General features: G+C 42.8%; 1 protein-coding gene across 1 annotated transcript in view; it reads right to left on the bottom strand.

Moving 5' to 3' along the window:
- The window catches only part of MYO1E (myosin IE), a 156,801-nt gene extending 142,568 nt beyond the window's left edge, over nt 1-14,233 (bottom strand). Inside the window, exon 1 of the mRNA XM_077829324.1 lies at nt 13,886-14,233. Within this exon, the coding sequence (XP_077685450.1) occupies nt 13,886-14,233 (348 nt within the window). The remainder of the gene's footprint in view (nt 1-13,885) is intronic.
- Nucleotides 14,234-21,500: the final 7,267 nt, after the last annotated feature.

The raw sequence follows: 21,500 nt of genomic DNA, 5'->3' as shown, positions 1-21,500 counted from the left end.
TGAGCAGCTCTGTGAACTCTTCGTGCTGATGAAGAGCAAAGCAGCACAGCAATCTCTCTCCCTGCCTGCTGCTGTGTTCCTAGTGCAGGGCAGAACAAGAGCATGCCCATGATTCGCTCTTTGTTTGTTCCTCAAAGTGAGCAGCACACAGATACTTCCCGGAGCTTTGAAAAGGGAGGGGCCCATGCCTGCAGGGCAGCAGAGATAAAAAAAAAAGCTGAGCAATCAGGGCAGGCATTGTGGGATACTGGCGGAAGCCAGTTCTGTCGACAAAACTATCAGCAGTGTCTACACTCGCTCTTTGTTGACAATAAAGGGAGGGGAAAAGACAAAAGTCTCTGGGAGGGGTGGAAGTTTTTTGTCACCAAAACTGGGCATTTTTCGCAACAAAAGTCTGATTGTAGTGTGTATGCTCTTGCTGTTTTGTCACCCTATAAAAATAGCTAAATCAATATTGTAGTGGGGTGGGCATCCACTTGGACCCAGAGGGGTTTAAGATAGCCCTGGGGGAGGGCTGGAGCAGAGGAAGGTAGCCGGGCTGATTGGGGAAGAAGCCTCAGATGGGGGCCACCCCAATCAGGGCCCAACTGGCTCTATAAAGGCTGTGAGCCAGAAGCTTAGACTAGCTTCTGAGAGGGAGGGACCTGGCTGTAGGGACCTAAGTAGAGTACCTAGCTTGGAGCAGGGCTGGGGAAGGGCCTGGGGAGCTCCAGCCAGGAAAGCCCCAGGCTGCGGCCTAGCATTAAGCCCAACCGGTACTGGGGTTGCAGGGGACAGCCCACAGTTAGACTGAGGCAGCAGGTCCAAACCCAGCCTTGCCTGTGATGAGTGGCACATACTGCAGTCTGCCCCAGGGTGTGGGGACTAGCTGGTGACTGGCAGGAGCCTATGAGTGAGGTGAGGCAGGGATAGTGGGTGGGGGGTTTCTATGGGAGGGGGAGACCCAGAACTGTGGTGTACTGTCAGGGGGCAGAACCCAGTGAAAGGGGCACGGGGGGGGGGGGGGGGACATGGGAGCCAGCCTCAAGGTGAGACACTGTCCTGAAGAGGGTGCTCTGGAGGCTGGTTGGCTAATTCCCAGAGATGATCAGCTGGGGGTGCTGCTGGTGAGTCTGTGCCTGGTTACAAATATAAAAAAAACTTTTATACTGCTAAGGAAGAGGACAAAGCATCTTTATACTAGTATCCATGTTAGGTGTCCATGCCAGTTAGGTTGTCCTAATTTAAGAATAATTCAGTAATTTTCTAGGTATTCAAGTCCTAAGAAGACCATCTCTGTCCCCAAAAGTTTAAGATCTAGGGCTGTGATCTTGAAAGTACTTCTGAATGTGATTTAAGCTTAGGAGTAATTACATTGGCTTCGGGGGATCCTGACTGGGGCATATAGGCACCATCAGAATGTAATATAGAAAACAAAAATAAATAAAATCTTACAATTAGATACATAATGATTGTGTGCCTTCCAAACAATTTTTAAAAACCACTGCCCATAGCTGCTATTTGTTAACCACTGCATATTATTTTTTCTCTTTTTTCAATTAATCACTGAATGTGGAAACAGGCAGTGGTTAATTTTATTTTTTTTAAAAAAAGCTCCAAGCAGACAATATTTTAGAGATTAGCCATAAGTGGAATCTTTTTATCCAACAGGCCTTCCTGAAACTTTGGTGGTCTGGATAAAATAGAACAGAGGTCTGAACCACTCCTGGGATGTGTTCTGATTCTGTAATTGGACTTGTGTGGGTAGATGAAAGTCAATGGAGCTCCCTAGAGGTAAACAGGTCTGTCTTCATGGCTCTGAGGACAGAATTGGGATGCTGGTTTGCAAAGTGGATCTGAGCCACTCCTGCTTTGGTTCTCAAACTGGATCCGAAGAACCAGCCCTGATTTGATTTGCAAACATAAAACCTGATTGATGAGGTATTGCAATATCCAGACCACCCTGGTTTGTTCATTATAGAAAAGGAACAAAAACAATTTATCTGGCCTTCCGTTTAGTCCCACAAACTTTAGTGGTTTGCATAAAATAGAACAGCTCCCTTGGATCTGAGCCATGCTTGGTTTTGGTTTTGAAAAATCAAAACATCGCCTCCTCAGCTCAACTCTGCTTACATTACTGACAAAAAGAAAAGGAGTACTTGTGGCACCTTAGCGACTAGCAAATTTATTTGAGCATAAGCTTTCGTGAGCTTGCTGAAGCTCACAAAAGCTTATGCTCAAATAAATTTTAGTCTTTCTTTTTGCAGATACAGACTGACTAATGGCTGCTACTCTGATTACTCTGATTAAAACTTATGATTTGCATTGGAGGCCTGGGCGTTATTTGACAGTGATTTTGGGGGAAAAACAGTTTAATTGAAAAAAGTTGGATAGTAAATATAACCACAGACTGCTATTAACACAAACGTATCTAACAGTGCTAAAAGTGAGCTGGAGTTTGTAAGAGCTGAGCTTCAGGCTTTATTCTCCAGCAGAAGGTGAGTAGCAGTAGTTCTATTGTAACTGGAAAAAACAGTTTGCTCAGTGTTTCACTTGAACTTGGAGAAGTTATGTAAACCTTGAAAGATAGAAAAAAGAGAAATCAATCCAGAGAGGGAACCTGTTATGGATATATTATACTCATGAATGTAAGCAATAAAATATATTGGTAATCTATCTAGGTTTTATATGTACATGTTTCTATATCTACTTTGTACTTGGCATTTGTGTTAATATTAAAGCTTATTTCCTTAAAATCTTAATATAAATTACATAAATAAAGAAGAGACTGGGTTGGGGTGGAGAATAAGGAAAACCCTGTTCCTGTTGGACACTTAATTTGAGAGACTGCTGGGACCTGTTGTGCTCAATTCTGTTTTCAGTACTTCTAGGCTCCATTTACACTAGAAATCTGACCCACTGCTGACAGTAGTTGTCAGGAATAGGCTCACCTGAAATGATGTTGAAAATGGTTTAATTGCTAGAGCCAGACTCTCCCCTTTGTGTAATGTATAGTGGAGAAAGGCACAAGTTCCCCCTGAACTTGAGGAAACACAAACTTCTCCTTCCATGCAGACTGCCTATGCACCAAGGAGCTCAGGTACAATCCTTTCCTGTACACCTCCCTTACGCTAGATAGCCCAAACTACCATCAGTGTTGATGGGACCCAACTGTTTTCAACACCATTACAAAACTGAATTGACAGTCTGGAACTGTTTGTTTATGATGGTCAAAGACATGAAGAAACTTCCATATAGGGGTGAGTGAAAAGATTAGGGCTACTTAGTTTAGAGAAGATATGAGATATCTTAATAAAAAAAAACTAGGATACAGAGAAAGTAAGTCATATGCTCCTGTTTACCATTTCTCATAATACAAGACATAGCGTCATTCAATTAAACAACAAATTTAAAACTGATAAAATCAATTTTTTTGTTTTATGCAGTACATAATTAACCTGCCACAAGATATCAAGGAGGCTATGTGCTTAATAGGATTCCAAGTGACTAGACTTTTACATTATGATTAAGAACATCCACAGTTTTATACACCCTCATGCTTCCAGGCCTAAACTGACCACAAATTGATATAAATTAGGAAGAAACTTCCCCTATGAGTAGGTAATTAAATACTTGCCTCTTATGTGATGGGGTTTTGTTTTTTACCTTCTGAATCATCTAGTACTGGCTGTTGGAAACAAAGTATCAGGCTATGTATACTACTGGTCTTGACCCATTTTTCTTGGTAGTTGGGGAGGTAGTTGGGGAGTATACAATATTAAAATGTATATTGACCTAATAAAATATTATTGCCTTGACTCTAATGTGGCTGCTACACACCTGTCCTAATTAAGGGCCTTCAGGTTTCTAGGAATTACATAATATACCCAAAGACCATCCCAATTCCAATTTTCTTACAATATTCTAAAAATTAAACTCCGAGACCAAGGGAAACTGAGAGGTGTAGGATTGCTGGTGCTGGATTTCTGATTTCTAGTTTAATTCCAGGCACACGGTAAAGATCACTAATCTGTGCTGTGGACTAACTCAGTTTCATTTATAAGACCGATTTGACAGCCATCAGAAACTGACCATTGCTTATTACACTAATTAGAATAATCTTCCTGTGACTTGTGCTCCACCTGTCTGGTTCCTTGTTGTATGCATCTCTTGTCTCTCATCATACTCTGATGCCCTGATCCTGCAAAGACCTACACATGTGATTAGACATATGCACTGTGGGGCTCAGTGTGTGAAGTTAGGCACATGAATAAGTCTTTGCAGGATTGGGGCCTTAGATTGTGAGCTCTTTTGTGCAGGGTCTTTGTGCGTGTACAGTGCCTAGAATAATAGGGCTTCAATCCCCGATTCAGGCTTCCAGGTGCTAGTGCAATGCAAGTAATAAGAATACATTGGCTCCTAGATATAAACATTGTAGTTTAATAACTGCTTTAAAAAGTGAAATAGTTCTGTTTTTAATATTACCCTCAAATCCATGTGGATAGATGTTATGCATAATGTCGTTTAATAAAATTAGATATTTTAGGCTGAGTTAAAAACAGCTTTTGAATCCACAAGACTTCTATATTTTTTTTTCTCTTCACCTTGAGCAGTACAAGGAAAACAAATCAGTATAGGGAAAACAAATCTGACTGAGTTTCAGCACTGAAGAAATTTTTACAGCAGATTTCTAAACTCTGGTGAAGGTCTGATTAAGATTCAAATGCTGACACAGCCTTTGGTATTAAGAGAACTATTGTATATAAAACTTCTAGGAAGTAAGGCTTTATTATAGTGCTACATGAGATGATTGTTACATTGTCAAAAAGATATTTCTAACCATTACAGAGGAAATGTGAGATGGTCTTATATCTAAGTAGGTATGTAATAGATTGAACAGTGAACCCCACAGCAAGGTTTACTGCAGAAATTCAAGTCAGAAAAAGAGATCAGCAGAGCAAAATTACAGAGTGTCTGAGGAAAAAATAAAATACTTTTTTGACAATAAATGTAAATAGTCTTTAGAATTTGTGAACTTATTTTCTCTGAGAATTACAACCAGCCAGCTTTGGGGAAGGGGAGAGTGTTTTGCAGCACAGAGTATTTTTCTTTCTCTCCTTACTACTTAATCAAAAAATAATGGAGGCACAAGAGAAGTATGGATCTTATGAGATCCAGTTCTTTGAGTAGTGTGAATAGAAGGATTATCTTAAAATCACTGTCTAGAATATGCTTAGGCATATTTTATTTATACACAGTGGGCCTAAGTCTCGTTTACAGTATGGATTTTTCTACATGGCAAAGTTTTACCAGTTATACCACTATACTTACTATATTATAGTTATAACTATGCAGGCATAAATCCCCATCTGGATATTCTTCTTCTTGTATAAGAATGGCCTTTTTCTTTCAGCTGAAAACCTTTACCATGTGACACAAACTAAATTGAAAAAGGCACTGTTATACTGTACAAAGAATGTCCTCTCTAGTGGGTTATAGCTGTATAACTATATTAGTTTAAATTCACTCCTTAGTTTATACTACAATCTTTCCCACATAGACAAGGCCTATGATTGCTTTACACTATCAGTATAAAGGGGCCTTAGAGTAGGCATAAATTACCTTTCCATTGTGTCCACTTTAAGGCCACTTGTATGCTGCCAGAGTGGTGTAAAGGGGCCTTAATGTTAATGAGAATCAGAGCCAATGAATGTGTCCTGCAATGAAGCTGATAGCTGCATTAGCTAAAGCCTAGTCTTTACAGGAAATGTTGCAGGATATTTTGGTATAATTTAGGGCATGCGATTAACACAACAAATTAACTAGATTTAAAAAAAGTCGTTGTTAATTGCATTCTTAAACAATAGAATACCATTTTAAATAGATTATAAATATTTTTGGATTTTTTTCTACATTATCAAATATATTGATTTCAATTATAACACCAAATACTAAGCGTACAATGCTCACTTTATATTTTGATTACAAATATTTGCACTGTAAAAAAGAACAAAAGAAATAGTATTTTTCAATTCACCTCATACTGTACTATAGTGCAATATCTTTATTGTGAAAGTGTGCCTTACAAATGTATCATTTTTTTTTATATAACTGCATTCAAAAACAAAACAATCTAAAACTTCAGAGCCTGCAAGTGGAAGCATGAATTTAGCACATCTGGCACATAAATACCTTGCAATGCCAGCTGCAATAGTGCTATGCATACCTGTTCTCATCTTCAGGTGATGCTGTAAATAAGAAGCACACAGCATTCAGAGGAGCAGCCCTGTTCGTCTGTATCTGCAAAAAGAAAAAGAGGACTTGTGGCACCTTACAGACTAAACAATTTATTCTAGCATAAGTTTTTGTGAGTTACAGCTCACGAAAGCTTATGCTCAATAAATTGGTTAGTCTCTAAGGTGCCACAAGTCCTCCTTTTCTTTAAGCACACAGCATTATCTCCCATAAATGTAAACCCAAACTGTGATAAATCACAACAAATTTTTTTAATCTCGTGATTAATTGCAATTATTTAAAATAATTTGATAGCCCTAGTATAACTATACCAGTATAATTAATGCCCAGCTTAGCTTGGGATATTGCAGAAATTGCAGATTCCACAATATTAGGCTTTGACTGCAGTTTTGACAGTAGGAGCCCCGGCTGCCCTGGTGTTGAGAGCAGGAGCCCCTGATCTGAGCCCAAAGTGGCTGACAGCAGAAAATTGTGGATAAGTAATAATGGATTTTATTACCACATATAATAAGGTCCATTATTATTTTCTGCCGTTTTCCATGGCTTGTCCACAACTCAGCCATATTTTTTTCACAATCTTCCCATAATTCAAGTAGGGTATAACTGATAACGCTTCCCTCTGTACACAGGGCCTACATCACACAGGGCCAGATTCTGCCTTACCTCTGCACAGCCCGCAGTGGGGATGAAAGATACAAGGACACTCCCCTGTACCTCATTGCTTAGCTCATGTAAGGGCCAGGCAGAATTGCACCTTCTGAAGTTCTGAGACGTGCAGACAGAGCCCGGAAGGGAGTAGTGTAGTATAGGAAGGAAGTAGGGGTAGCCTTTGGCCCCACCTATACACTGGCCAGTGGAATGACATACCAGTCAATGTACAGTTTTACAGAGAGCAGCAAGTTGTATCTCACAAAGGGGTACAATAGCAGATACTCAGTGTCTTGCACCCTATCATTCTGTAGGGTATTGGGAGGAATTTTGCCTCCTCTGGGCTAAATGCCTCCTGGTCTTCTGTCAGAGCAATGTGGCTCTGCACTGCTGTTTGCTGTGGGGCATATGTACAAGGCATAGTTTAGCCCTTTTCATGCATTTAAACACAGTGGTTTAATTTAGCTTACATTTAGGATAAACATCTAATTCCCCAGCTGATCATATTAACTGAATGATACTTATTCAGCAACTGTGCAGGGATCCAAAGGAAGGAATTTCCTTTCAAATGTCAGTTCACTGCAGTGTGTGTCAAAATCATGAACACTTGAGATTCTCAGTCTAATAATAAAGTAAAAGCAAGATGTCTGTGAAGCTCCAGCACAATAAAAATGAATCTGAGTACACTTAAAAGAATACCATAAATTTGAAAACTATGGGTATGCCTACATATTTCTGTCTGACATGGGCCAGCAAGCCCTCTGGGCCCAGGTACCTGCGGGGGAGGGGAGTGTTGAGTCTGAGTCCCAAGGGGTGCAATAACAGAGGAAGAAGGATTCACAGCAAGTGAAATGGCACAGACAGGTGACAGAGCAAGAGGACCGAATTGTGGTGCGCAAGGAGAGTCTTACAGTGCAGTTTCTGCAGTAGGAACACCGGCTGAGGGAAGAAAATGGAGTTCAGCAGAAAGAACTGCTCTAGAGGCTGCTCACGTTTATGGCCCCGAAGTACAGGCTACTGCTGCATCCCCAGCACATCCTGAGTCCCCTCCACAGTACCATGTTCTGCAGACCAGGAACAGTGCTTGGGTTGCCTGTGCAACCAGGACTTAACTGCAGCTGGACAGGGCAAATTTACCCCATCCAGTTCTCCACCCCCATATAGGTCCCTACCCTGCTGCATATGTCCACCCCTCTGATGACACCCTCACCCCTGCAAGATTTCACCCATGTGATGACCCCTCCCTCTGCAGGGTCCCACCCCTGTAACGGCCTTTGCCCCCATACAGTGGCATCAAATGCATACTAAATATGGAAGAAAGGGAAAGGAGAATGGAGGGGCCAGAGGACATGCAAACTTAGGGAATTTATTTGTTGGCCCTATTTGTTTGCTGTTTGTGCTGTTCAATGTTTGGTTTATGCCCTTTGTTTAATTTGAAAATTGTTGAATTTGGTGTTGGTTTATTGCTAGTGTGTTGGTGTGCTATTAGGTAATTGCCCTGCCTGGCAGTGGTTTAATAATTTATTTTATTACATCCATGTTCACAAAAAAGGCTTTTATTAAGAACATTGGTTTGTTACCATCACTGCATCACATCATATAATGTGTAGTTCAAATAATAAAGATAAACACATAAGGGACAACTGGGAAGTTGTATTAACACAATTACTCAATTATTTTCCTACATCAGTCCACATTGTAAATCCACAGGTTATGCCAGACACTCTTCTCCCCAGTTTATAATCCGTCACTGCACCCATAAGTATAATGCACAGCAATCAGTCCTCCCGCAGTTCATAATCAGTCATGTCACCCATAAGTACAATGCATGGCAATCAATCCCCCCATTTCACTGCATGATGTGATAATAGCTCATTTACTGTAATCATTGTACAAACACATTTATAAACATACTTGTGACAGGTTGGGTCACAGAAACTCCCTCAAAACTGTCAGTATGGGGGGGACGGATAGCTCAGTGGTTTGAGCATTGGCCTGCTAAACCCAGGATTGTGAGTTCAATCCTTGAGGGGTCCATTTAGGGGTCTGGGGCAAAAATTGGGGATTAGTCCTGCTTTGAGCAGGGGGTTGGATTAGATGACCTCCTGAGGTCCCTTCCAATCCTGATATTCTATGAGTAGATGTGCTGGGATACCACTGAGAACAAACCCCGCTGCCAGAAGAGGCCTCCCTCCACTCCTATCTTGCTGAGTTAGACACTTCAGTCAGCTTCAGCACAGACCCAGGGGTTGGGCCACACCTCTCTGCAGTTCACTGAAACTGAGTTCCACTCAGCTAAGGGGCTTCTTAGTTAACAGGGACTTTCCCAGCACCCAGTATTCAGTCTTTCTGGGAGCCTAAACCCAGAATAAATCTGTTTTACTCTGTATAAAGCTTATACAGGGTAAACTCCTAAATTGTCCAGCCTCTATAACACAGAGGGAAAGAGGCACAGCTGTTTGCTCCCCCAGGTATTTATTACTTACTCGGAGTTAGTTAATAAGTAAAAAGTTATTTTATTAAGTATGAAAAGGAGGATTTAAGTGGTTCCACGTGATAACAGACAGAACAAAGTAAGTTACCAAGAAAAATAAAACAAAGCACTCAAATCTAAGCTTAATACATTAAGAAATTGATTACAAATGAAATCTCACCCCCAGAGATGTTCCAATAAGCTACTTTCACAGACTGGACTCCTTCCTAGTCTGGGTCCAGAAATCACTCACACCACCGTAGTTACTGTCCTTTGTTCCAGTTTCTTTCAGGCATCTTTTGGGGGTGGAAAGGCCATCTCTTGAGCCAGCTGAAGACAAAATGGAGGGGTTTCCAGAGCCTTTTATATTCTCTCTCTTGTGGGTGGAAACCCCTTTGTTCTTCTGTGCAAAGTCGCAGCAACAGGATGGAGTTTGTAGCCACCTGGGCAAGTCACTTGTCCATGAATGATTCAGCTTTTTGCAGGCCAATGCCATTGTTTACATGTTAGTTTGAACGTTCCCAGGAAAGCTCAGATGTGGATTAGCGTCTCCCAAAGTCCATTGTCAGTTAAGTGTTTCTTGATTGGGCACTTACTGAGGATAGTCCTTTCTCAAGAAGCTGATCAAAGGCTTCACTGAGGCTACTTAGAATCAAACACACTGAGATACAAGTACATAGCCAATATTCATAACTTCAAATACAAAAATGATACTCACATACAGACAGCATAATCATAACCAGCAAACTACAACCTTTCCATAGACACCCCACTTGACCTCTGTACAAGACCTTATGCAACCACAGAACCCTGGTTGCAACAGTGATTTATACGGTCACAGTTCATGTCAATAATGTCACACCCTCCTCCTGAACTTACTGCCAGAGTCTTGGACACTGTCCATGGTGGAGGCAGTACATGTAAAATCCCTATTTGTCTCTGGTCACACACCGTCCCAGTACCTTTAAACCCTATGATGTCATTCATAGGTGTCCTAGCAAAGTTCTTGGTTCCTGGTCTCTGGGTGCCTGAAAACATGTTGGGGTGCAGTATTGCTAACAGTATGCAGGTAGCAATATCTGTTAAAGTGTAGGTGTCTTGGCATTTAGCCACCAATGCCAGGAGGCGGTGTGCCTCAGTTTCCCCATCCACACAGCAGTGTAGGCCTGTTATGCTTTTGCTGCTGTGCCAAGCTTCCAGCCTGTTTACAGGTATAAGCTGAAAAGCAACACATTTGTGGGACTGTTTTGTCACCATCCCTAGCATGTACAAAAGTTTTTTCCACAAATCAGGTATGTCACACATCTTTAAAGTGTTTACCATTAGCATTAACTCCTTTATCTTGACCCATAGGTGAAGTAGCAAATGACACAGGATTAACAGCCAATTTATGATGGACAGATTTTGTTCACACAGTTGGGCTTGGTCATTGTCCAATCCCTTTGTGTACCATGGTAGGTGCTTTGATACAGATTTTTCTGACTCTTTGGAGAAGGCTTTCAATTCAGGCATGTGTTTGAGATTTTGGCAAGGAAAGGGTGCACTGCAACCATGCCTGCCCTTGGCCCCTCCCTCTGGAATTTCTTTGGGTTGGACCCCACCCCTTTGTGAAGCTTCCTAAATGCAAAGTTTTTCTTTCCCCAGCCTTGAAAAGACAGTGTTATCTTTTACAAAGGTAGCAGGAATAACATTCTTTAGTGGAAAGAAAAGGAGTCCTTGTGGCACCTTAGAGACTAACCAATTTATTTGAGCATGAGCTTTCGTGAGCTACAGCTCACTTCATCAGATGCATACCGTGGAAACTGCAGCAGACTTTATATATACACAGAGAATATGAAACAATACCTCCTCCCACCCCACTGTCCTGCTGGTAATAGCTTATCTAAAGTGAGCAACAGGTTAGGCCATTTCCAGCACAAATCCAGGTTTTCTCACCCTCCACCCCCCCACACAAATTCACTCTCCTGCTGGTGATAGCCCATCCAAAGTGACAACTCTTTACACAATGTGCATGATAATGAAGTTAGGCCATTTCCTGCACAAATCCAGGTTCTCTCACTCCCTCAACCCCCTCCAAAAACCCACCCCCATACACACACAGACTCACTCTGCTGTTAGTAATAGCTCATCCAAACTGACCACTCTCCAAGTTTAAAACCAAGTTAAACCAGAACATCTGGGGGGGGGGGGGTAGGAAAAAACAAGAGGAAATAGGCTACCTTGCATAATGACTTAGCCACTCCCAGTCTCTATTTAAGCCTAAATTAATAGTATCCAATTTGCAAATGAATTCCAATTCAGCAGTTTCTCGCTGGAGTCTGGATTTGAAGTTTCTTTGTTTTAAGATAGCGACCTTCATGTCTGTGATTGCGTGACCAGAGAGATTGAAGTGTTCTCCGACTGGTTTATGAATGTTATAATTCTTGACATCTGATTTGTGTCCATTTATTCTTTTACGTAGAGACTGTCCAGTTTGACCAATGTACATGGCAGAGGGGCATTGCTGGCACATGATGGCATAAATCACATTTATGCTACCAGCACTCCCAGCTACCTTCGAGACACCACTGACTTCCTGAGGAAACTTCAATCCATCGGTGATCTTCCTGATAACACCATCCTGGCCACTATGGATGTAGAAGCCCTCTACACCAACATTCCACACAAAGATGGACTACAAGCCGTCAGGAACACTATCCCCGATAATGTCACGGCTAACCTGGTGGCTGAACTTTGTGACTTTGTCCTTACCCATAACTATTTCACATTTGGGGACAATGTATACCTTCAGATCAGCGGCACTGCTATGGGTACCCGCATGGCCCCACAGTATGCCAACATTTTTATGGCTGATTTAGAACAACGCTTCCTCAGCTCTCGTCCCCTAAAGCCCCTACTCTACTTGCGCTACGTTGATGACATCTTCATCATCTGGACCCATGGAAAAGAAGCCCTTGAAGAATTCCACCATGATTTCAACAATTTCCATCCCACCACCAACCTCAGCCTGGTCCAGTCCACACAAGAGATCCACTTCCTGGACACTACAGTGCTAATAAACAATGGTCACATAAACACCACCCTATACCGGAAACCTACTGACCGCTATTCCTACCTGCATGCCTCCAGCTTTCACCCTGACCACACCACACGATCCATCGTCTACAGCCAAGCTCTGCGATACAACCGCATTTGCTCCAACCCCTCAGACAGAGACAAACACCTACAAGATCTCTGTCAAGCTTTCTTACAACTACAATACCCACCTGCGGAAGTAAAGAAACAGATTGATAGAGCCAGAAGAGTTCCCAGAAGTTACCTACTACAGGACAGGCCTAACAAAGAAAATAACAGAACTCCACTAGCCGTCACCTTCAGCCCCCAACTAAAACCCCTCCAACGCATTATTAAGGATCTACAACCTATCCTAAAGGATGACCCAACACTCTCACAAATCTTGGGAGACAGGCCAGTCCTTGCCTACAGACAGCCCCGCAACCTGAAGCAAATACTCACCAACAACCACATACCACACAACAGAACCACTAACCCAGGAACTTATCCTTGCAACAAAGCCCGTTGCCAACTGTGCCCACATATCTATTCAGGGGACACCATCACAGGGCCTAATAACATCAGCCACACTATCAGAGGCTCGTTCACCTGCACATCCACCAATGTGATTTATGCCATCATGTGCCAGCAATGCCCCTCTGCCATGTACATTGGTCAAACTGGACAGTCTCTACATAAAAGAATAAATGGACACAAATCAGATGTCAAGAATTATAACATTCATAAACCAGTCGGAGAACACTTCAATCTCTCTGGTCACGCAATCACAGACATGAAGGTCGCTATCTTAAAACAAAGAAACTTCAAATCCAGACTCCAGCGAGAAACTGCTGAATTGGAATTCATTTGCAAATTGGATACTATTAATTTAGGCTTAAATAGAGACTGGGAGTGGCTAAGTCATTATGCAAGGTAGCCTATTTCCTCTTGTTTTTTCTTACCCCCCCCCCCCAGATGTTCTGGTTTAACTTGGTTTTAAACTTGGAGAGTGGTCAGTTTGGATGAGCTATTACCAGCAGGAGAGTGAGTCTGTGTGTGTATGGGGGTGGGTTTTTGGAGGGGGGTGAGGGAGTGAGAGAACCTGGATTTGTGCAGGAAATGGCCTAACTTCATTATCATGCACATTGTGTAAAGAGTTGTCACTTTGGATGGGCTATCACCAGCAGGAGAGTGAATTTGTGTGGGGGGGTGGAGGGTGAGAAAACCTGGATTTGTGCTGGAAATGGCTTTTAGATAAGCTATTACCAGCAGGACAGTGGGGTGGGAGGAGGTATTGTTTCATATTCTCTGTGTATATATAAAGTCTGCTGCAGTTTCCACGGTATGCATCTGATGAAGTGAGCTGTAGCTCACGAAAGCTCATGCTCAAATAAATTCGTTAGTCTCTAAGGTGCAACAAGTACTCCTTTTCTTTTTGCGAATACAGACTAACACGGCTGTTACTCTGAAAGCTACCAATGTGGTCATCTTTTGATCTTCAGGAATCGCATGGAGGGTGCACAGTCTGTCAAAGGTGATTAAATATTCAGCCATATCACTGGATTCATCATACTGTGGACATAACCGTTCCCATTTATGGATTTTGGCGGAAGTGGAGCCAGCTGCTGAAGGGTTCTGTCTCTTCCACTCCTTTACAGTCAGTTCATGCTTCTGGGTCTCAATCTGGGCCTGTATTTCTCTGTCTGTTAACTCTAGGGCTAGCTGCCTCTCTTCTTGAACAGCTTGTTGGGCTAACCTCTGGGCTTCCATGGCTATTTTGTGAGCAGCTTCCTCCCTGGCTGCCTCTGCTTCTTTGAGCCTCATTTGAAACTCCAGGTCCTTTGCCTTCTCTTCTGCTTCCAGTCTGGCCAGCTTTAGTTTGTAGCTGCCTCACTGGTCGTCATTTTCCTGCTTTCTTGTGCTTATTTCCCTCACCCAAAATAAACAAACAGAAAATAACAAACCAGTAACCAATCTGCCTGTTCTCCAGCCACCACACCCAAAACTCACTTAAAATCACTACCAGTGTCTCAAAGCAATCAGCTGTGCATAGATCCTGCCGACTACGCCACTGTCACAGGTTGGGTTGCAGAAACTCCCTCAAGACTGTCACTAGATGTGCTGGGATACCAGTGAGAACAAACCCCCCTGCCAGAAGAGGCTTCCCTCCACTCCTGTCTTGCTGAGTTAGACACTTCAATCCGCTTCAGCACAGACCTAGGGGTTGGGCGACACCTCTCTGCAGTTCACTGAAACTGAGTTCCACTCAGCTCAGGGGCTTCTTAGTTAACAGGGACTTTCCCAGCACCCAGTATTCAGTCTTTCTGGGAGCCTAAACCCAGAATAAATTCATTTTACTCTGTATAAAGTTTATACAGGGTATAAATGATGCACACATACAGATAGCATAATCATAACCAGCAAACTACAACCTTTCCATAGACACCCCACATGACCTCCTCTGTACAAGACCTGGTGCAACCATAGGAGTCTGGTTGCAACAATGATCTATATGGTCACAGTTCATGTCAATAACGTCACAATACTATTATCGAACTTCGATTGGCCCATGCAAGTCCATAATGTGGGAGCACAGAGCACCCTGATTTGTGTTCTCTGGGTGCATACTGCCCCTGCTGTGATAGGCATACTTTCCGATTGAAAGTTGCTCTCAAAGCTTCAGAAGTGTAGCTTTCTTCATGTGACAATTCTGGACCCACTGCTGGTCATACCAGGTCCTTATGATGATGTGATCCACCAGTCTGTGCTTTTGACCCTGCTCCAGAAGCACTGATCTAGATAGGCCATATCAGCAGCTATACTAAGAGTTGTGAGCAGCATCAGCCAATACGAGTCTTCAGTAGCGTGACGCTCTGTACCCCGGGGAAACACCCTACACCCCCAGGCTCATCTTTATAAAATGATTGTGTGGTATCCAATGCAAAGTTTGTCATGTTGAGTGTCTTTGGAAGGCTCATAATGCACTGAGCATGGTTCTAGTGGTGTTACAGTAATTGTTACAGTAATTTTATTGTAAGGTTATAGGTTATAATTTCATGTATATAGTTATGAGGCTGAAAATGTATCCTCCTGGCTTAAAGCAAGCCCATGTAAAAACTCTCCAAGAACAGAGAGGCAGTTCACACCTTGTTAGGGCATGGATGGGACAAACATAGCCCAGCCTCACAGGAACAATGGACACTGGGTGATTTTTCACACCCCTGAGCCAGCAAGTTAGAGCGCTGTAGAATCATAGACTTTAAGGTCAGAAGGGACCATTATGATCATCTAGTCTGACCTCCTGCACAACGCAGGCCACAGAATCTCACCCACCCACTCCTGTAACAAACCCTTAACCTATGTCTGTGCTATTGAAGTCCTCAAATTGTGGTTTAAAGACTTCAAGGCGCAGAGAATCCTCCAGCAAGTGACCCGTGCCCCATGCTGCAGAGGATGGCCAAAAACACTCAGGGCCTCTGCCAATCTGCCCTGGAGGAAAATTCCTTCCCGATCCCAAATATGGCAATCAGCTACTGAGCATGTGGGCAAGACTCATCAGCCAGACACACAGGAAAGAATTCTCTGTAGTAACTCAGATCCCATCCCATCTAACATCCCATCACAGGCCATTGGGCATATTTATCGCTAATAGTCAAAGATCAGTTAATTGCCAAAATTAGGCTATCCCATCATACAATCCGCTCCATAAACTTATCAAGCTTAGTCTTGAAGCCAGATATGTCTTTTGCCTCCACTGCTCCCCTTCAAAGCCTATTCCAGAACTTCACTCCTCTGATGGTTAGAAACCTTCATCTAATTTCAAGGCTAAACTTCCTGATGGCCAGTTTATATCCATTTGTTCTTGTGTCCACGTTGGTACTGAGCTTAAATAATTCCTCTCCCTCCCTGGTATTTATCCCTCTGATATATTTATAGAGAGCAATCATATCTCCCCTCAGCCTTCTTTTGGTTAGGCTAAACAAGCCAAGCTCTTTGAGTCTCCTTTCATAAGACAGGTTTTCCATTCCTCAGATCATCCTAGTAGCCGTCTCTGTACCTGTTCCAGTCTGAATTCATCCTTCTTAAACATGGGAGACCAGAACCTGCACACAATATTCCAGATGAGGTCTCACCAGTGCCTTGTATAACAGTACTAACACCTCCTTATCTCTACTGGAAATACCTCACCTATGCATCCCAAGACCACATTAGCTTTTTTCATGGCCATATCACATTGGCAGCTCATAGTCATCCTGTGATCAACCAATACTCCAAGGTCCTTCTCCTCCTCTGTTACTTCCAAGTGATGCGTCCCCAGTTCATAACAAAAATTCTTGTTGTTAATCCCTAAATGCATGACCTTGCACTTTTCACTATTAAATTTCATCCTATTACTATTACTCCAGTTTACAGGGTCATCCAGATCTTCCTGTATGATATCCCGGTCCCTCTCTGTATTGGCAGTACCTCCCAGCTTCGTGTCCTCCACAAACTTTATTAACACATTACCACTTTTTGTCCCAAGGTCAGTAATAAAAATATTAAATAAGATTGGTCCCAAAACCAATCCCTAAGGAACTCCACTAGTAACCTCCTTCCAGCCTGACAGTTCACCTTTCAGTATGACCCACTATAGCAAATCAGTGGTCCAGACAACACCAGAGGGGAACGTCACAAGTAGGTCTATAGTATGTCAGAAAATGCTGCTGGAATGTCCACCAGCATCTCATGGATGCTCTGCCTGTTTCATGAAAGCCTAAGCAAGAGAAATTCTTCAAATGGTCACTGTGACATTCCCCTGGTGTTATCCGAACTAGTGATCTGACAGGCTACTCCAATCCCTGACTCTGGGAGCCAGCCTTACCCTGCTCTGCTGTGAGAACCCCTACTCCTGGGCTGTTCACGCACAGCCTCTGACATGTAAGCTGCTCCTGGGAGTGTGCAACTGAATGACACTAGCCAATGTCTCCATTCCCAGACACAACCCTAGGAACCTCCGTCTTTCAGTGTCCAGTTATGCCCGCAGGATGCTGCAAGCTTATATGAGTTCGTCAATTTACCAAAGAAATTGATATGTACCAGGCTTGTTATCCCAAGGGGAGTCTCTGACATGCTTCAAACCAAATGCACTGCTTCAGATAGTACAAACAAATTTATTAACGACAGAGATATTTTTTTATGTGATGTGCAGAAAGTCAGAGTGGTTACCACAATAAAATAAAATATATATAAGCATGCAGTCTAAACTCTCAATCCTATTAGACTAGGCAACATCTAGATTAAGCAGTTTTTCCTCACCCCACTGGATATTGCAGTCCTTAATATACAGGTTTGTTCCTTAAACCTGGGTCAATCTCCTCTGTTGGAGTCTTGTCTTCTTCTCAGTGTCTTAGTTGCTTGCAGCAAAGGTGGGGGCAGGAGAAGGGCCAAGTACGTGTCCACTGTGCCTGCTTTATACTCTCAGTCCATGTGCTTGGGGAGCACAAGTCCAGGCACGTCTGGGGGCATTGCTGAGTCTCTCCAAGCAAGATTGAGCAATTCCCCTGGTGTGGCCTAATGCAGGTGAGTCATTGCATTGTTGCTCCCTTGCTGGACAATGGCTGTTGATGAGTTGTTTGACACCCTGCCTGGACCTTGGTTACCTTGCTGTTGCCTCTGGGGAGATAATATCTGGTTGATTGTTATGCTATACAAAGCACACGGGATCTTTTATATACGCCATATTTATTGAGAATACCACAGTTAGCATATGCTTTTCAGAGAGAGACACACGCACATACACATCCTGCAGATGGTCTTTATAGTTACCAGCCTGTTGTAGCTCAAGACAATCTAATGGCCAGTTAGACGGAAAAATCATGGAGCAGGTCCTCAAAGAATCAATCCTGAAGCACTTACATGAGAGGAAAGTGATCAGGAACAGTCAGCATGGATTCACCAAGGGAAGGTCATGCCTAACTAATCTAATCGCCTTCTATGATGAGATTACTGGTTCTGTGGATGAAGGGAAAGCAGTGGATGTATTGTTTCTTGACTTTAGCAAAGCTTTTGACACGGTCTCCCACAGTATTCTTGTCAGCAAGTTAAAGAAGTATGGGCTGGATGAATGCACTATAAGGTGGGTAGAAAGTTGGCTAGATTGTCGGGCTCAACGGGTAGTGATCAATGGCTCCATGTCTAGTTGGCAGCCGGTGTCAAGTGGAGTGCCCCAGGGGTCGGTCCTGGGGCCGGTTTTGTTCAATATCTTCATAAATGATCTGGAGGATGGTGTGGATTGCACTCTCAGCAAATTTGCGGATGATACTAAACTGGGAGGAGTGGTAGATACGCTGGAGGGCAGGGATAGGATACAGAGGGACCTAGACAAATTGGAGGATTGGGCCAAAAGAAATCTGATGAGGTTCAATAAGGATAAGTGCAGGGTCCTGCACTTAGGACGGAAGAACCCAATGCACAGCTACAGACTAGGGACCGAATGGCTAGGCAGTAGTTCTGCGGAAAAGGACCTAGGGGTGACAGTGGACGAGAAGCTGGATATGAGTCAGCAGTGTGTCCTTGTTGCCAAGAAGGCCAATGGCATTTTGGGATGTATAAGTAGGGGCATAGCGAGCAGATCGAGGGACGTGATCGTCCCCCTCTATTCGACATTGGTGAGGCCTCATCTGGAGTACTGTGTCCAGTTTTGGGCCCCACACTACAAGAAGGATGTGGATAAATTGGAGAGAGTCCAGCGAAGGGCAACAAAAATGATTAGGAGTCTGGAACACATGACTTATGAGAAGAGGCTGAGGGAACTGGGATTGTTTAGTCTGCAGAAGAGAAGAATGAGGGGGCATTTGATACCTGCTTTCAACTACCTGAGAGGTAGTTCCAGAGAGGATGGTTCTAGACTATTCTCAGTGGTAGAAGAGGACAGGACAAGGAGTAATGGTCTCAAGTTGCAGTGGGGGAGGTTTAGGTTGGATATTAGGAAAAACTTTTTCACTAGGAGGGTGGTGAAACACTGGAATGCGTTACCTAGGGAGATGGTAGAATCTCCTTAGAAGTTTTTAAGGTCAGGCTTGACAAAGCCCTGGCTGGGATGATTTAATTGGGGATTGGTTCTGCTTTGAGCAGGGGGTTGGACTAGATGACCTCCTGAGGTCCCTTCCAACCCTGATATTCTATGATTCTAGACTGAGCACGAGTAAGGAGGTGGGCTCAGTTGGTCACGATTCGAGGCTTTGCAGAGTTTCATGGCAGAACACCCCAGCTTTATAGTTGTAAATTCCTATTCGAGTCCATGCATTTTGCAACGTCATCCTGTAATCATTAGTCCTTAAGTGATGGTAATTTTGGGGTTTTCCACTGTTATCATTTGATGGTTATTGTCAGGCTTCCCATTGTTATCTCCTATTTGTTGACGCCTTTTGGGAGTGGTTGCCTCACCTCTGAGGCCATCAATGCTGCTAACATGTTTAGCATCGATACAATGGATGTTTTCTGATTGTCTCCTGGTGTTTCCAAGTCTCTCACTTTTTCTTGACCATCTGGACATTTGTGATGGCTTTCACACCTTATCTTTTCCTGCTGCATGCATTCCACATTCACACAAACAATCTCTCACAGAGAAGACAGCAGTATTTTATATTCAGCAGAATACACTGTAAATTAAACTTCACTAAATCTTGTGGTCAAAACAGTTTACATTGTGGCTCAGGACTAACATTCCTTTAATCTAATTAACATAGACACAATACAAGATCCTGTGTTTTACTCACTAAACCTTAAACCAAAGAAATGACTAGGGGGAAGTTTATAATGCATATAGGAAACAAGATCCCAGTCTCAGACGGTCATTCCTTTCTGTTGTTCAAAAAGGGTGGCTGGAAGAATTAATTCAAAGTTTACATCAATTTTTATAGTACAATTATAAAATCCTGTCCTTACATGATCCCGCAACTTACAGCATGTTTTAGTGATCACCATGCAACACAATTCTCATAAATGCATATGCATTAATGATACACATCTGTGGATAGAGAAATGACTTTCAGCAGATCATAACCATACCTTACAAGGCATGCTTTATATGTAAGATCACGATTATATGAAAATGAGAAATATGGGGGTTACAGTACGCTCTCCCAAGGTATAGACTGTCATGGTCATTCCTCCATGTTGCTGGCTCTGGATGCTGGGAGCACGCAGACCTAAAAGATGGCTCGGCAGGATGAATTGGGAGACTGCGACAACTGTCTGTAATGTGGGGGGTGATAGTCAAGTTTTCTTAAACTGCACAATGAACCAGAGTGGTGACGGGTGAGGGGGGTGCTAGGAAGCCTGGGATATGATGGTTTCACTCGGGTCTGTGTACTGCAGTGTGGATGCTGGAACCCAGGTTTGGTGCTCAGGTCCAGAAATTGGTGACTCTAGGTTTAGAGTGTGTGTGGATGCTCAAACTATGGGCTTACAAACCCAGGATCCACTGATTCGAGTCCCACTAACCCTGGGCTTGCACTGTAAAAAAAAAGAAAACTGCAGCAGTGAGTTTCACAGCACGGGTCAACTGATGTCTATAAAACCTTCAGAACTATCACCAGGACAGCAGAAAACCTTTTATAGAGGTTTATAAGGAATTTTAAAACAAATAATACAGGACATACTACTTTAAAGGTGCTCTGTCACACTTGATTTTTTTAAAAATGTTGATCAATGAATAAAACAAAACCTAGCTGATAGTGTCTTTACAAAACTGACCATAACACCATGGAGGAAAGGAGTGTTTTCCTATCAAAATGAACGTGTGAAAGCAGGATTCAAAAGTGAATTTACATCCCTATACATTATCATACAAATCTGTATTTCATATACCCCCCATGAAATAATGTGATCTGACTATACAAGAGACATTTTCTTGACTTAAACACTGTGGGGTGCTAAGTGCCAGGTTGCCCTGATCCAACAAAACACTTAAGCATGAGCTTAACTTTAAGTGCATGAGTAGTCTCATTGACTTACTGTTAAGCACATGTTTAACTGCTTTTCTGGAAAAGTGCGAGGATGGTAAATACTGAACAGGATGGAGCCTGAAATATCTAGGGCTTTAACT

Source organism: Eretmochelys imbricata, chromosome 10 (assembly GCF_965152235.1).
Source record: "Eretmochelys imbricata isolate rEreImb1 chromosome 10, rEreImb1.hap1, whole genome shotgun sequence".
Classification (NCBI taxonomy): Eukaryota; Metazoa; Chordata; order Testudines; family Cheloniidae; genus Eretmochelys; species Eretmochelys imbricata.
The sequence above is the reverse complement of the archived record's forward strand: the minus strand, read 5'-3'. Positions and strand labels throughout refer to the sequence as shown.